Source organism: Xenopus laevis, chromosome 4L (genome assembly GCF_017654675.1).
Source record: "Xenopus laevis strain J_2021 chromosome 4L, Xenopus_laevis_v10.1, whole genome shotgun sequence".
Lineage (NCBI taxonomy): Eukaryota > Metazoa > Chordata > Amphibia > Anura > Pipidae > Xenopus > Xenopus laevis.
Window position 1 is genome coordinate 100,585,543 of NC_054377.1, and position 16,477 is coordinate 100,602,019.

The window sequence follows — 16,477 nt, forward strand, 5'->3', positions numbered from 1 at the left end:
GCATAAGCCAGAGAAGACAAAATTGGTGAAAGGCAGGGATAAAACAGAGATGGTGTAAAGTGTATGTATAATTCAGTGTTCTCTGTCTACCCACAGCAGAGTCTGCCACAGACCACAATGGGAAGCATGGGTGTCATTATAACTGTGCTCCCTGGGCTGTTACAATTTACAATGCCCATGAGGCACAGTACACCCCCTCGTTCAACACAAGTGCAATGAATAGGGCTTGTGGTAAATACTGTATTTTTTGCCTATTGTTTTAATCACTAATAATATTGAGTTTTTGTTATTTTTTAAGCTAAACAAGACCTATAGGGAAGTTGAAGCTACTCCATGTTTGATCCTTGCAAGGTGGACAATTACAGAGCTGGAACTAGGGGTAGGCACAGTAGGTACATTTCTAAGGCACAAAAGCTCGGTTGCCTACCCCATGTCCGTTCCCTTCTCTACTACTGTCTGTTCTAGTTGGCCATCTATTGGAGCTACCGCGCATACGTGCGACCATCTGGTGACCGGCCAGGTTGCCTAGGTCGCTTGACTGGCCTGGCCCGGCTCTGGATAAACAGATTAGCAGTACATAAAGGTTTTTTGCAGGGTTAGCCAACCAAAAATTACATGGTAAGACTTTTGATGAAACATAACAAAGTGGTATGAAGTGATACCTTTATTGGAAAACTAAGATGATGACCATAACAAGCTTTCAGAACATTTCAGTGCTTTTTTTAAAGAAGATTGCAAAGAAGCAATGATGTCTCTAATATATATCTCAAATTCAACACAAAGGTGACACACATTTCACATGTAATCCCTCTGCAGAGGACCAAACATGTAGTAGCTTTAATCCCCTTGTTTGTAGTGATGGGCGAATTCCCGCGATTCGCCGCCGGCGAATAAATTTGCGAAACCGCCGCAAAAAAAACGAGACGGCGTTTCGCAAATTTTTCAAAGCAAAACTCCCCAAATTCGCCCATCACTACTTGTTTGCCCTGTTAAGCACAAGAAATAAAAAAAAAACATAATTTTTGATGGGCGAATAAATTGACCATACACGAATTTTGAGTTTCGCTGCAAGTGAATTCATTCATGAAACTATGCGACAATTCACCAGCAAAAAATCCGCCGCATCAAAATTGGGGCGTGCATCAAAATTGATTAAGTGATTAATGCGCGTTTAAAATTTGTTGCTTGCGTCAATTATTTTGACGCCCATTGACGACACAGATTCGCCTATCACTACTTATTGCTTTAATAAGAACAGAAAAAGTTTGTTCAGCACAAGTTCTATGCATTAAACTTTTGTTGAAAGGGCTTTACCCCTTTAAAAACTGCATTTTACACATGATCAATTTAATTTCAATACAGAAAAGGTACTTAAAATAATGAAATGCAGCCTCAGAGGCCAACCAAATATATTTTTATTTACCTGACATGTAAAGTGCCAGTAAAACTGTAAAAGAAACAATGCATTTGGCACATACTACATAAATTCAAGTGTGTGTTTTTCCTCATGACAAAATATTGTATATATACATTTTCCCAGTATCATACCACATTTAGATTAGACCTCTAAATGAAAAAATCAATATTAACTTATGCAGAGTGTAATTGTTATTTCCACTAGTGCTGAAAGCTTCAGCAAAATTTGCATTATTACACAAATCAACATCAGTTTCCAACAAAAATGTGCAAAAAAAAAAAAAAGACACAAGAAAGTTATGTATAATACTTTACCAGCACCTGAAAAAGCCTGTCTAGTTTACTGTGTAATTAACCAATTTAACATCCTGTAAAAATAACCGAATATCGCCTTTTAACAGGAAGGTTTCACTAGTGCATTTTGGTTTTCAGTAGTGGTAGTTTTGATTTAAAATCTATTTCCAACATTTCTGAGAGTCATAACAGAACAAAGTGTATTAGATCCTTTGTAAAACTGACAAAACAGAATCAAATACTGTCAAGTAGTTGCCAAACTGGACTACGTTCAATAATTTGTGATTGTGCCTTTAGTAGTCTGTCGATTATTGTTTCTAGATGAGGTTTGCTAGTGGCCTGCAAAATAAACCCCAAAAAAAAGTATTATAGCTGTGTATATATAAATAGATAGATAGATAGATATACTGAATCCACTATTTTGGATTCGGCTGAACCCCCGAATCCTCCGAAAGATTTGTCCGAATCCTAATTTGCATATGTAAATTAGGGGTGGGAAGGGGTAAACATATTTTACTTCCTTGTTTTGTGACAAAAAGTCACGCAATTTCCCTCCCGTCCCTAATTTGTATATGCAAATTCAGATTCGGTTCGACCTGGAAGAAGGATTCGCCAAATCCTGCTGAAAAAGGCAGAATTGTGGGTTAATCCTGAACCAAATAGGGATGCACCGAATTCAGGATTTGGCCAGGATTTTGCCTTTTTCAGCAGGATTCAGACGAATTCTTGTGTCTGGCTGGGCCGAATTCTAATTTGCATGTGTAAATTATGGGTGGGAAGGAAAATCACGTGACTTTTCATCACAAAACAGGGAAGTAAAACAATGTTTCCAGTTTTTCCTTGGCCGCCCTAATTTGCATATGCCCATTTGGATTTGTTCACTATTCAGCCAAATCTTTCACAAATGATTCGGGTATTCAAATAGTGGATTTGGTGCGTCCCTAATGTATAAATATATATATAGTATAGTAATGGTGGGCACACACAAAAGTCCACCTACTGCCTGGGTGCCAAAAGGGGTGATCCGTGGCCTCCCGCATGAGACGGCAACACCGTTGCTGCCCCCCGCACCGCGCTTAAAAGTTTAGCGTTGGATCGGGTCAAAGGGGGCTGCATTGCTAGAGCAATGAGCGCTATAGCGCTCTCTGCATTAGCAGAGCCGAATTTCCAGTTTAAAAAAGGAAATTCAGCTCTTAAAGTTACAGGAGGTGGCTTTTTGCTGCCCCTCGTAACTGCCTGCTCACTGCTGCATGAGGCAAGGTTCTTACCTTGCCTCATGGCATCACCAGCCCTGGGTGCCAAGTAGTAGTTCAGCAAGCACGTCCACAGCATTGACTCGGCACTCACCGGACTTGATTAAAAAATTATAAAATCCTTTTTATTGTGCAAAATCAACATTTTGGTCACATATTCAGAACTTTATAAAGGCCGAAATGCCACAATAAAAATAATTCTTTTTTAAGCAAGTCTTGTGAGTGCTGTGTGTGTACAGTATATCTCCATATCAAAGTAAATGAGCCCACACTTGCCACAGTGCTCTCTTGCATTAAACTTTAAAATAAAATGTCTTTATTTTACATACCACTTGTGTCCAACATTTCAGTCCACATTGGGACCTTTATCAAGGATAACAAATAGTAATTTGAGCAAATCTTAAATAAACACACACAAATCAGCAAGAAGGAGCACCTACATAATAGGTCCTACAGCTTGCGTAGCTCATGATGACTTGCAAAAAGATTTCCTAAGAAAATCCAACATTACGATGACTCATTGGCGATCTCATGGAGTCATCAAAACATGTTTTTATATAGAACCACGTTCATGAGTTCTTGATTAGTAATAAGGATTCAGATTACATGGTAGCATAGAAAGTGCATTTTGGATCAGAGATGGTTAATACTCTTTGTCTCATCAAACATTTATAAAGTATGATGTAGCCTCACTTTCTGCTAATGCTCTGCTAATATCAGATGACCTTTATGTTTAGCTTCTAAAAGGCAGCCAAGAGCACACTTGGTTAAGCATATACAAAATAAATTCTAGTCATATTCCTATTTAGGGTGTGTACAACGATTGCTCTATGGAACAGGGAGTAGTTAAGTGGAGAATAATGATTGCCATGCTATCCTCATTTTTAATTTCCCAATGGATTAGCCCATTTGCCTTGCAGATTGAATGCAATTTGCCACAAGGCAACACGTTAAAAATGAGCAATAGTCTTCATTCCCAATGGTACATGAGGCTAGTTAAGGATTACATTGCAGTAAGGTAAAACACATGACAAAACGATTATATTGAGAAATGCTGTGTGCATGTACCCTGTCCTAACTATATAAAGGTCAGTGATTTTAATAGAATTATTGTAGCTGTAAGATATAGAATATAGATGTGTGACTTACTCTACCACCACCCACCATTTGTGCTGCTTTAGAGCACACATCGCAAGCAGATAAACTAGATTTTTATATGTACACCTTGCCAGCAGTGCCTGTAGTGCTCCGCAGCATAAGAGTGTATTGAGATAAATGTTCCTTTTGGATCTGTACCTGCAAGAGCAGACATTAATGTTGAACACATAATAAACTGGACATGCAGCATTAATATAATGCATATGATTTGTCATGGCAGATACTTTTGTCCCTGCAAACAAAGTGTGCTGCCTGAGTGATATGTGCCATAAAGATCAGAAACTAAAGTTTCTAAAGAGCGATTACATTTTTCTGTTTATTTACATTATTTTTTGAATGTATGTATCACTTTTGATCAATATTGTCTTACCTTCGCTATAATTAACATGATCTTTACAATTTCAGCATTATTATGAGCAGGAATTATTCGTAGATTACTCCCAAGGAACCTGAACAAAAATATGAGAACACTGTAAATGACTATTGCTAATATAGCATGGGTCCTCCTGGATTACAAGGGTGATAAGTAAACAGTTTTCCCAACAAGATGAGGCTTGTTTATCAAAATTCATATTTGAATTGTGAGCTTTTAGGTTTTTTTCTATCACATTTTCAAAATCAATGAATCTCTATTTCATTATTAAAAGACCTGAGCATAAAAAGTGTGAACGAATAAAAACATGGAGAAAATCTAAATACTAACATTTTTAAATCCTCTTTTTTTTTTTGTACAAATTTTCGTGTTTTACAAACAAAAAAACCCTGAAAACCTTTTAAAAGCTTGAGGCAAAGAATGATTTTTACATTTCTACATGACCTTATCAGCTTGGTTTAGAGCAATTAGTCTAATACATGATTTTAAGCATAAAAAGTGCAATTTTGGGAAACAAAAAAAAAATATGAACATCAATACATTGGGTCCAATGTGTCCTTCAGTTGACTTCAACATTATGGTGGTTGGGAAAAAGAACACTGCTAAAAACATGAAGCATACTCTATTCTTGTTTTTACTACAGTAACCTCCTATTAACTAAAATGTATAATAGATTACACAATAACATTATGTTTAAGAACATGACTAGTTTCCTGTTAGTGTGTCTAATGGCATTGGTCCTTTGTTCTGCTTGTGGCTCAGTCATTGGTTGTTCTTAGTGTGTTAATGGTATGGTCACAGGTCACTTCTGTACTCAAGAGATCTGCCTTATATTATCTTCATCTCAGACTTTTATTGATATGTTTTGTCATACCTTGTCTAAGGACAGACAAGTAAATTAGAAATGAATCTGGAAGCATGCCCGATTGGAGAACACAGAACTTGGGTTGCATTTGAAATAAAATATATTTTTCTGATTGTCCTACACACATTTTGGAATGCACCAAGACGTAAGGAATGAGTTTAGGGTTGCTTTATCCACTGCCAGAACCAGACCTCTGTGTTTAAAACAACAGCAGCAAAATAAAATATTCTTAAAAGACCAGACGGCATTTCCACACCTGGACATCATCTACCAAAACCATAATTAAGGGTTCAAAAAAGTGGCAAGCCTAAGTGAGCTTCAAGCTGCACTACTGGGGGAGGGTTAGCTCTGTTATCTGGGTACTGAGCAGCCCATCTACTGCAAAAGTGTTAACATACAGGTATGGGATCCGTTGTCTGGAAACCCGTTTCTAGAAACCTCCAAATTACAGGATGGCCATCTCCCATAGACTACATTTTAATCAAAGTATTCAAAACTTTTTAAATGATTTCCCCTTTCTCTATAATAATAAAAAGAAACTTGCACTTGATCTCAGCTGAGATAGAAATCATCCTTATTGGAGGAAAAACCAGCCTATTTGGCTTAATTATTGTTTAAACTATGTCTTAGAAGACTGAAGGTATGGAGATCCAAATTACAGAAATATCTCTTATCCAGAAAACCTCAGGTCCCAAGTATTCTGGATAATCTGTCCCATACCTGTATACAAAAATAAAAGTTACCTTGATTGTAAAATTAAAGACATGGGTTGCATTTTCAATATAAATCAATCATAAATTACATCATAGTCCAAGAAAACATAATCTTGTACAGGTATTGAACATGTTATCCAGAATGCTTGGGACCTGGGGTTTTCAGTATAACTGATCTTTCCGTATTTGGAATCTCCACACCTGAAGCCTACTTTGAAATAATTGAAATACTAAATAAACCCAATAGGATTGTTTTGCCTCCAATAAGGATTCATTTTATCTTAGTTGGGTAAGGTTTTATTATTACAGAGAAAATTCAAATCATTATTAAAAATTTGCAGTATTTGATTATAATGGAGTCTATGGGAGATGGCCTTGACGTATTTCGGAGCTTTCTGGATAACAGATTTCTGGATAACAAATCCCATACCTGTACTAAAAGATTTAGCCTACAATTATAACTTTAGAGTCACATTAAATACAATGAGGAACATGTTGACAGACTAGATACAAAACACACCAGATACAAATGAGTTAAACTGATCGTCATTTTGTGCAGAACTCTACATGAAACATCATTTGCAATTTAAATGTTTACCTCTGCTGAATAGTGAACATTAAATCCCACTCACTGGATCCATGGAGTGCAGCCGTTAAGACCAAAAAGCAATTTCGATGGATAGATATGAAATTCTCTATCCAGGGAAACATTGTTTCATGTGATGTTGCGAAAAGCTCCTGAGTAGTTGCCAGTAAGAAAGCAATGCCTTAGTACAGGGAAAACAAATAACATTATAATGAAGACTTGATATTTTTTTGGCTGAATTCCTTTTGGCAGATATATGCACAATGAAAGAGAATAGGGAAAAATAGCTTCTAAACTACTAATACAATTGTAAAAATATTTAAAATATAGGTTTTTGGATTTAAATAGAAAATGTGACTAGTAGGCTTTGTAAATAGATACTGAAAGAAAACAAACATTTTTCCTGTTGCATCCATTTTCCTTTACCTGTAGTCGCAGAATGAATTCTGGCAGGATAAAGTATATTTCCTACTAACCAATTTAACATTAACATTATTATAGGCAATCTACACTCTACTATCTGCACAGCTAAAAAACAGATACACTGGAATTCACATGTAGAGGTTAAAAATGAAGTTCATTTCACATAGAATCCTATGTAAAGAAGCCTTCTTTTTAACTGAATACCAGTGTGTGTGTGTGTGTGTGTGTGTGTGTCCATTTGGCTCAGATTCATTGGAATCTCCCCCCTCTTCCTCCTCCCAGCTATGGATGTGGGGCACAGCACGACACTGTTTTTATGGCTACGAGTTATATTGAAGAAGAGCTTAAAGGGATTCTGTCATGATTTTTATGATTTAGTTTTTATTTTCAAATTACACTGCAAATAATTCACTCTACAATATAAAATGTAATTCCTGAACCAGCATATGTATTTATTTTAGTTGTAATATGAGTGTGTAGGCAGCCATCTCAGGTCATTTTGCCTGGTCATGTGCTTTTAGAATGAGCCAGCACTTTAGGATGGAACTGCTTTCTGGCAGACTGTTATTTCTCCTACTCAATGTAACTGAATGTGTCACAGTGGGACCTGGATTTTAACTATTGAGTGCTGTTCTTAAATTTACCAGGCAGCAGTTATCTTGTGTTTGGGAGCTACTATCTGGTTACCTTCCAGTTGTTCTGCTGTTAGGCTACAACAGACAGCAACACAACTGCTTCTTGAAGTAATAGAGCTTCTGCATAACTTGCAATTATTTTTTGAATTTATACTACCATACCAGAAAGTGGAAAAATGATGGATCCAGTTTCCACAGATTGTGAAAAGCGCACTTTGTGATGTTCTCTCTGCAAGGAAGCAGCCACTTCATGACCCTACAAATAACACAGACCTTTATTAAATTAGGGTGGTGCTAATAAAATGAAAAGAGAAATGTAGTGCTGTATATAAATTAGAAGCAAAATATAATTTACACTGTGTAAAAAAAATAATAGAAAATTCCACCTGTCATGGTCTATGAGTATTCCATATCATGATTATTTTACATTAAGAAAGCAGGCACATATCATCTTCACCCACTCTAACCTTGGAGTCCTTAAACCATCATTATTTCAGTGCTTGTGAATCAATATCGTATTGAGGACAGATTAGACAGTGAAAAGACGAGCTAAAAGTAATCAGCTAGCCTGAACCTGTAGCTATGGCAGGATGTATGGGGGATAAGGGTTGGGGCACACAGGCAGATTCGGGGAGATTTAGTCGCCTGGCAACTAATTGCCTCTTCTTCGAGGCAACAATCTCCCCAACCTGCCTTCCCCCTGCGATAATGAGAAAACGCCAGCGCAAAATAAATGTAAATTCGATTTCCCAAGTCGCCCGAAGTTGCCTCACAGATGAATAGATAGAAACATTCTCTAATCTGCTTTCATTTACTATGCTAATAGGTTAAATAAATGGATACAATAGTAACAATATTAGTTTATTACTTAAAATATACAAAACAATAGAGACAATTATACATTTATAATAGTTTAAAAAAACACTGACATTGTATAAAAACATACCCCTTTCAAGTGTTTCAAATCCGTTGGCAAGGTAAGAACCTACACACCCTGGTAACTTTAAGAGCAGGACATTTATTTTTTACCAGGGGGAAATGTTGCTCTGTTAGTGCAGTGTGTGTAATTGTGGCCCCACAAATGACCCTGAGCTCAAACAAACCACATACATGTGAAAAGCACCCAACCTCGGGTGTGTAGTGGTTCTACAGAAATGTTATTGCATTTTCAGTTCATATTTGTGATGTTTTGTCAGTTGTAAAAAGAAAGTTTGCAATAAATTATATTAGATGTTGTAAAAACAAAGTGGTATAGTTTAAGACAGAAAGACATTCTTATCAATTTTGTATTAATAAAAATGTTTTGTTTTCAAAAAATATATGTCTGTTTGGAGTCAGTTTTCTTGTGCTCTTTTCGCTTTACAATTTAATGTAGGTGTATTCCTGGTGTAGTGCTTTGAAAAAGTGCTGTGGCTTTTTGATCTATACAAGTCAGACATCTTTATGAAACCATATGCACTTGGTATTGGTGCACTCTGCAGATACGGGGTTTCCAAATCAGTTCTACTAACATGCACAAAATAAAAGAATATATATTTATTCAAAAATTGGGTGATTTGTAAGCTGCAAAGTTCTGGGTGGGCTGAGTTGTAATAAGAATGGTTCCTGAATTTTCCTGCAAACGTGTGTGTGTACCTTGAGCATGCTTTCGGCAGGAGATCTCTAATATAGGGCATATTTACTAACATTGGAGATAAATATCTGGAGAGATTTCTGGAGATGTATATTGATGCCTCCATCAAATAGTAGGGATGCACCGAATCCAGGATTCGGTTCGGGAATCGGCCAGGATTCAGCCTTATTCAGCAGGATTTGGATTCGGCCGAATCCTTCTGCCCGGCCGAACCGAATCCTAATTTGCATATGCAAATTAGGGGCGGAGAGGGAAATTGCGTGACTTTTTGTCACAAAACAAGGTAAAAATGTTTTCCCCTTCCCACCCATAATTTGCATATGCAAATTAGGGTTCAGTTCGGTATTCGGCCGAATCCCTTGCAAAGGAATCGGGGGTTCGGCCGAATCCAAAATAGTGGATTCGGTGCATCCCTATCAAATCGTGCAGTATTTTTCTATTAATCATATATCTGATGTAGGTCCCACAAAAAAGGAGTTTGGCAGTAGCTATAATGCACAAATCTCAGACATATGCAATATTACTGCCCTTAAAAAATATGTGTATTTGTATCCAGTTTCGACACATATATGAAGTAGGGATGCACCGAATCCAGGATTCAGTTCGGGATTCTGCCTTTTTCAGCAGGATTTGGCCGAATCCTTCTGCCCGGCCGAACCATATCTGAATTTGCATATGCAAATTAGGGGTGAAGAGGGAAATCGCATGACTTTTTGTCACAAAACAAGGAAGTAAAATTTTTTCCCCTTCCCATCCATAATTTGCGTATGCAAATTAGGGTTCGGACTCAGTTCAGTATTCGGCCGAATCCTTTCCGAAGGATTCAGGGTTCGGCCGAATCCAAAATAGCGGCTATTGAGAATATGAAATGGTCATTTGCAACCTTGAGATTGGTTTCTCTTTCATTCATGTTTCTATTGAGCCAATAAGAAACCAGTTTTTACCACAGTAATTTGAACTCCAGTCAACACACCTTACCTGAAGAGTCCTGCTCACTATCACAGTAGTGGTCCATTTAGTTGGTTCTCCTGTAGATCCCTCAGCCATTAATCACAGAAACCACCCAAAATGCAATATATTCCACCAGTCTCCTTCAACTGCAGTATTCCTACCAGCTGCCACTGTGATTTACACCGCAGTCTCCTCAGATCTGTCAGTAGCTGATCACATGTTCTGTACTTCCTGTTCTGAGAATGTAAGGACTAGTCCACCATTTTGGTGTGCTGTTATAAGTTGCTTAGGAAAAACATCTCCTTTGCAAGTAAAGTTACTTTGAGGAGATTATTTATAAACACCGGGCACATTTGCACCTGTGCAGTAACCCATAGCAACCAATCTGCGATTAGTTTTTTTTCAGGTTGAACACTGAAAGCAATCAAATTGGTTGCCATGGGTAACTATAAATGTAGTGTGCTAGTTCACTGTGCACTCACCTTCTCCATTGCTGTAAAGTTTGCATAAGGTAGAGTCCTGCAGTGGGTCAGGTACCCATGGAATATCCGCAAAGCAGATGCCCCCACCATGTGGGTGGACTGCGGGTACCCTTCAGGTATGGCGGGGGTGGGCTACAAGTGTCCATTTAAGGGGAAACAGAAGATCTGCGCTTTACAATGTAAAAAAATCTATCGATGTGATGTCACTCCCAGCTAGCATAACAGTATTGATATTGTGTATCAGTCTGTCTAGCCTGCAGCTGTCACAGCAAAACTACTTGTACAAGTACAGCTTCTGCCTCCACTTAGCTACACAAAGTGGGGATTGAGCTAAAAACTATTTTTTGATGTCATTTTGGTACTTTGCCGATTTACTAACGGGCTCTGGGGTAACTTCGTTAGCGAAGGAGATAGACTCTGTCGCTACTTCTCACTCTTATGCCAGGCGAAGTTTCGCTCTGGCGAAAGAGCGTTACTTTGCAAATTCACTAAGATGCGAATTTTACTGAACGTTACCTGTTCGCCAGACTTGCCTTCGTCAGCTCAGACCAGGCGACGTGCAATGGAATGTACAGGGCTTCTTCAATTTTTAGTCCCAAAAAATGCTGGCATCTTAGTTTTTTCAGGGTGATAGGCTGCAAAAGTCTAAAAAAAATTTTGGGTACCCAGGCTCCCCCATATATTTCCTAACATATGGCGCAAACTATACACTGGGCTCAAGGGTAGGTCAATATAGCAACTTTATCTTATTTTATTAAGGTTTCCCGGACTTGTGTAGTATAATGTATTTGCTGCAACGTATATGTCCATTCAACTTTAACTTTCCGCCGTATTCAAAGAAGCCAATGCTATCGCAACTTCGCCAGAGTTCGCAACTTTGGATTTTAGTGAATTAGCGTTGTCCTGGCGAATCTACGCTTGGCGAAATGTTGCGATGTGAGCGAAGCCGTCGCTCACTCTGCAATAACACATCCAGTGATGAGCAGCATGTAAATTACCAGGGTTTCTCACATAACTTTGGTTAGAAAACAGTGATGAGCAAAATTTTTCGCTAGGTGAAAAAGATTGTTGCACGTCAAAATAATTTGTCGCACCGCCTTGCAGCCATAGACTTCAGTGCATATCGGCGAAATAGGTCAGATTCCCCATCAATGTTAGTAACCTTATGCTGTGACATCTACCAGTGTCGGACTGGCCCACTGGGATACCAGGAAAACTCCCGGTGGGCCCAGGTGTCAGTGGACCATCTTGCTTCTAATCATTTGGCCTATTTCATGGTTATTATCAATTTCTATGATAACAAAGAAGCTAAATAGATGGATTAATAGATTATAGTATGTAAAGAAAAGAGATTAGGAGAATAGAGTTTGAATGAGGAGAGGAATAGTACTGAGAGTGGGCCCCTGGTCTAGGGTTTTTGGGTGGGCCCCTGGTGTCCCAGTCTGACACTGTGTGGGGGCCCCTGAGGTAGCAGTCCAGTGGGCCCAGGAGCCCCTTAGTCTGAGACATAAGTAACATTCTACCTCGTGATCCCTAAGAGCACAATCAAAACAAATCAGCAGTCCACTAAGGAGCACTCTTTATAATGAGCTGCTCCTTATCTAAGAGTCCTAACAGGTTGAAGCTGAGGCAAGGGAGGGCTTTACAAGTACAGAGGGCTCCTTAAAGTGATACTGACACTAAAAAATGAATTTTAGCATATGAATGTAAATTAAATGTTACCTATAGGTCCTGTTGATCATTTTTTGCTGAGAGGTTTGTTTTTGTATATAATTGTTAGTTGAAGTTCCTAAGCCTGACTCTCTGACACTCTGACTTTGCCAACCTGACTGTCCCATCTCAGCCTGTTAGTTACAGTTTCTAATGCTAACGGACTCCTGCTGCACAAATATGGCAGCCCCCTCATACAGGAACATGGGGGATCAGACAGGTAATGTAAAAACATCATGCAAATACTTTATGGCAAAGTTAGAAGTAGCTTGCAAAGCCAATATTATAAAAGATGTAAAAAAAAGTTTGATTTCAGGTGTCAGTATCTCTTTAATGGGCTGCTTTGTTTTGTATGTGCTTGTAAGGATCAGGAAATAAAATGTGGCAGTTTCAATTATTGCCCTATAAGAAATAAATTCAGATATTTCTTCGTTAAACCAATAGGAAAAAAGTACGCTAAGTACACACCTTATTCAATGAACTAATGTTGAAAAAGGGGGGTTATAATGCCCATTTAAAAAATGTGCACTGGGTTACTATTTAATGGTATCTAACCATAACAGGCTGCTTTGTATGCATAAGTAATCTGTTAAAATCATTCAAACGTGTACAAAATATGCTTAAAACATTTCTATGGTTTTAAAATGATTAACTGAACAGAAATGACAATAACTCAGTGAAAACTATTTTATTTCTTAAAAAAAGAAAAAACATTTGAAGGGAAAAAAAAAATCACATGCCCATATCTCACTCAAGCAATTAATGCAATATAAAGTAATAAATTACTCTTGACGCATATCATCATTTCACGCCCTTTAAAAGCCATAATAATATTGCGTCCATAACCTTCTTGCCTGGTAATACAATACAACAAAAAACAAAATTCTCTCAAAAGGCTGGTGATATTGTTATTTTAGTGGGACATGATGAAGGCAGTATAGCCAGGATTTCAGCATTTTTTTCAAGGCAATTTGTATTAAGCCACTCAATGATTTGTGGCAAATTTGTTGCAACTCCAACTGGGAGTTTAATATACAGAGTATTGTGTAACAAGTTGCGCAGCTCCTTTGGGGTAATCTTCTACTAAATCCGGCCCCCATGTGCTTGCACTTCGCTCAGGGCTTTCCCCGCATGTTAAAAATCTTTATTGGTGGGTAGGTTGTGCCCAAACTTACAGCATCCTCTGTAAAAAAAAGTGTTAGCATTTCTTTTTTTAATACTGGCCCTAATTTAAAATTTTTTATTGGTTCCCTCTTGACACTCATGAGGCCTTTCTCTACCGTTTCCCTTTGAATAATATTACCAGAATTTATTGTTTTTGCCTTTTAACGCAAGTTTATGTGTGGTAGTTAGTAGGCTATACTATTTCAGTTCCATTGCCGGAAGTGTTTTGTCCATTTCAATTCCTTTGTTTGGCATGTGGAGAAGGTGTCTTCTTTATCTAAATTAAAAGCAAGCCTTTTGGCTAACTTTTTTCATCTTTAAAAAGGGTGCAAGGCTGAGTAAGGCATAAAGGCATTCACGATAATTTATAAATTATCTTTACAGAAGTATATTTTACAATTTTGGGGAATCTAATCAGATGCTTGGAATGAGAAATAAGAATCTTCCATATTTGCAACAAAGCACTACTAGATCTCGTTACATATATGGTGAAAATGTCTCGCTAAGTAGATGGGAAACTGATGTTGTTAAAGGTGTTGTTCACGGTTAAATTAACTTTTAGTATGATGTAGAGAGTGATATTCTGAGACAACATGCAATTGGTTTTAATTTTTTTTAGCATTTGTGGTTTTTGAGTTATTTAGCTTTTTCTTTAGCAGCTCCCCAGTTTGTAATTTCAGCAATCTGGTTGTTAGGGTCCAAATTACCCTAGCACCCATGCACTGATTTAAATAAGAGACTGCAATATGAATAGAGGGCCTGAATAAAAGGACGAGTATTCAAAACAATACACTTGCAGCCTTAATGAGCATTTGTTTTTAGATGGGGTCAGTGCCCCCCATTTGAAACTGGAAATAGTCAGATGGAGAAGCCAAATAATTAAACTATAAAAAATAATGAAGACCAATTGAAAAATTGCTTAGAACTGGTCATTCTATAACATACTAAAGGTTATTTTGAAGGTGAATCACCCCTTTAATTGCTTGCCAGTCCTGTTGTTACTGATTGGTTTCAACGTGATACAACTCAAGAACAAATTGAAATTAACTCTAAGTAGGATAATCACACTAAGTAGATGGCACATTTGCCCTGCTACACTTAAGGTCAACCAAGGACCAGAACCTGTCCTCCATGTTTTTTTTTAGCTAAATGACCATGAGACAAGCAGCCTCACAATCATTTTTATGCACTTCTTCCTTTTGGATTGCATCCTCCATATGAAAGCTCCAATCATTTTGATATGTGTTTACGGTCAGTTGTCCCAGATGGAAAACATTTCTACAATGCCGTAAAATGCATTGCCTCAAGTTTTCAGGACAGTGAGTGCCGTTAGCCACAGAAAGCAGGATCTGGCCCCATTAGCTACAAATTGTGAGTGGACAAAAATATATTGCCCTTTTCATTCCAGGATTTTTGCAGTTGATATATAACGGAGGCATTAAAAGACCACATTAGTCCATTTGAATAAAAACTTGAGATTTTTTGAAAATAATGAAATCCAAAATATTACTTTTAGTGATGTGTCTCTAATTCAAGAATGGTCCATTCCCCATTTGGAGATGAAAGGTCATCAGGCGAAAAGCTTGTCACTGTTATACTTGTAGAATCATCATATGGAGACGCTATATCACCCGACCTACTCGAATTCTCAACCTGTGTTACACCCTGAGATTTTGATTGTTCTCTAGACAAAAGCAATGTCTGATTTATTAAGTATTGTGCTAAACTGAGGTCTTCGGGGACAGAGTTTATAATGTCGACATCTGATCCATGATCAGCTAAAAGCTGTCTTAGAAGAATCCAGTCCCTTTCAACAAAATGCTGATCTTCAAAGCCAAAATCCACAATTTTTGCTTCTGTATTCTTATTCTGTTCAATTCCTTGGCCTGGATCCACCTCATATATAGGAGAAAGTGATTTTGAAGGACGACGTTCATACATGCAGATTTGTGCCAATGAGTCAAAATCATCTATGTGTCCTGAAATAATTCATAATACTGCACATTGTAAAATAGTTATGTTCTTTTCCCACAGACACTGAAGATAAATATACTATAAACAAAGATAGCTGGCAAAATATACATTTCTATATGCTAAATTACTTTTCAGGTATGAGGTGAAGGAAAGTCTATGCTAGTCATAATAAGAAAATCTGCAAAAAGAAGTTGAGCATTTCTGATACAGAAAATGGAGTTACTTTTGTAGATGTCATTTAAACATATAGAACAGTAGACAAATGAACTCCCTTTGGTTATTTCATTTATCATATGTTCAAATTTATATTTAAATATGTCATATTCTTGTAAACATGCAATTAATGCTAAAGGCAATGACAGAGATTTAAAAGAAAAACAACACTTTTTATGAAAGTGCTAGGAAATTATTCAAACCGTGAGAAGATTTAACATAATCGGTATCTATTAATCTGCAGAGTATCTGTAGGCATAAAATTAAATGTATATATTCGGATAGAAAAATTCAGAACAAATTTGTCAAAAAGTGATTCAGAATTTACAAGTTTAATTAAACATATATATTTCATAATCATTAATTTAAAAAGGTATATGCAATTACAACTACAGTTGTGAATATGGCTTTAACATTTAATGTAAATTTGTTATATTATTGTGTTACAGTTCTTACAGTCATGCTGTGTCAGTGTTAAATTGAAATGTGTCACCTTTCAAATGGAATTGCTAGTCCAAAATCAGAGCGTGCTTTTCAAAAAGGAATAATGTACCTGGAAACCCTTTTTAAACCTATAATAATATTCTGTAGCAGATAAAACATTTGAGATGGGTTTCATATTACAGTTTAAGTT

At 37.2% G+C, this 16,477-nt stretch overlaps 2 protein-coding genes across 2 annotated transcripts in view; both read right to left on the reverse strand.

Annotated features, from left to right (window-relative positions):
- Window positions 1–1,543: 1,543 nt before the first annotated feature.
- On the reverse strand, window positions 1,544–10,477 carry c1orf146.L (chromosome 1 open reading frame 146 L homeolog). The gene is made up of 5 exons (XM_018258578.2): window positions 10,328–10,477; window positions 7,879–7,972; window positions 6,671–6,839; window positions 4,492–4,570; window positions 1,544–2,049 (listed from the first exon to the last, which is right to left on the reverse strand). Exons 1-5 carry the CDS (start codon window positions 10,394–10,396, stop codon window positions 1,945–1,947), a joined length of 516 nt encoding a protein of 171 aa, XP_018114067.1. The 5' UTR covers window positions 10,397–10,477; the 3' UTR covers window positions 1,544–1,944.
- Window positions 10,478–13,165: 2,688 nt separating this feature from the next.
- Window positions 13,166–16,477, reverse strand: part of btbd8.L (BTB domain containing 8 L homeolog) — a 39,958-nt gene continuing 36,646 nt past the window's right edge. Inside the window, 1 exon segment of the mRNA NM_001096621.1 lies at window positions 13,166–15,635. Coding sequence (NP_001090090.1) covers window positions 15,169–15,635 — 467 coding nt within the window. The 3' untranslated portion in view covers window positions 13,166–15,168.

Bases quoted from the DNA above. Each gene is read 5' to 3' on its own strand.
- c1orf146.L (XM_018258578.2), bottom strand. From the start codon at position 10,396: ATGGCTGAGGGATCTACAGGAGAACCAACTAAATGGACCACTACTGTG. The intron at 6,840-7,878 runs GTATGGTAGTAT...CCCTGTACTAAG, and splicing joins CATCATTTTTCCACTTTCTG to GCATTGCTTTCTTACTGGCA. The intron at 4,571-6,670 runs GTAAACATTTAA...ATTTTTGTTCAG, and splicing joins ATGTTCACTATTCAGCAGAG to GTTCCTTGGGAGTAATCTAC.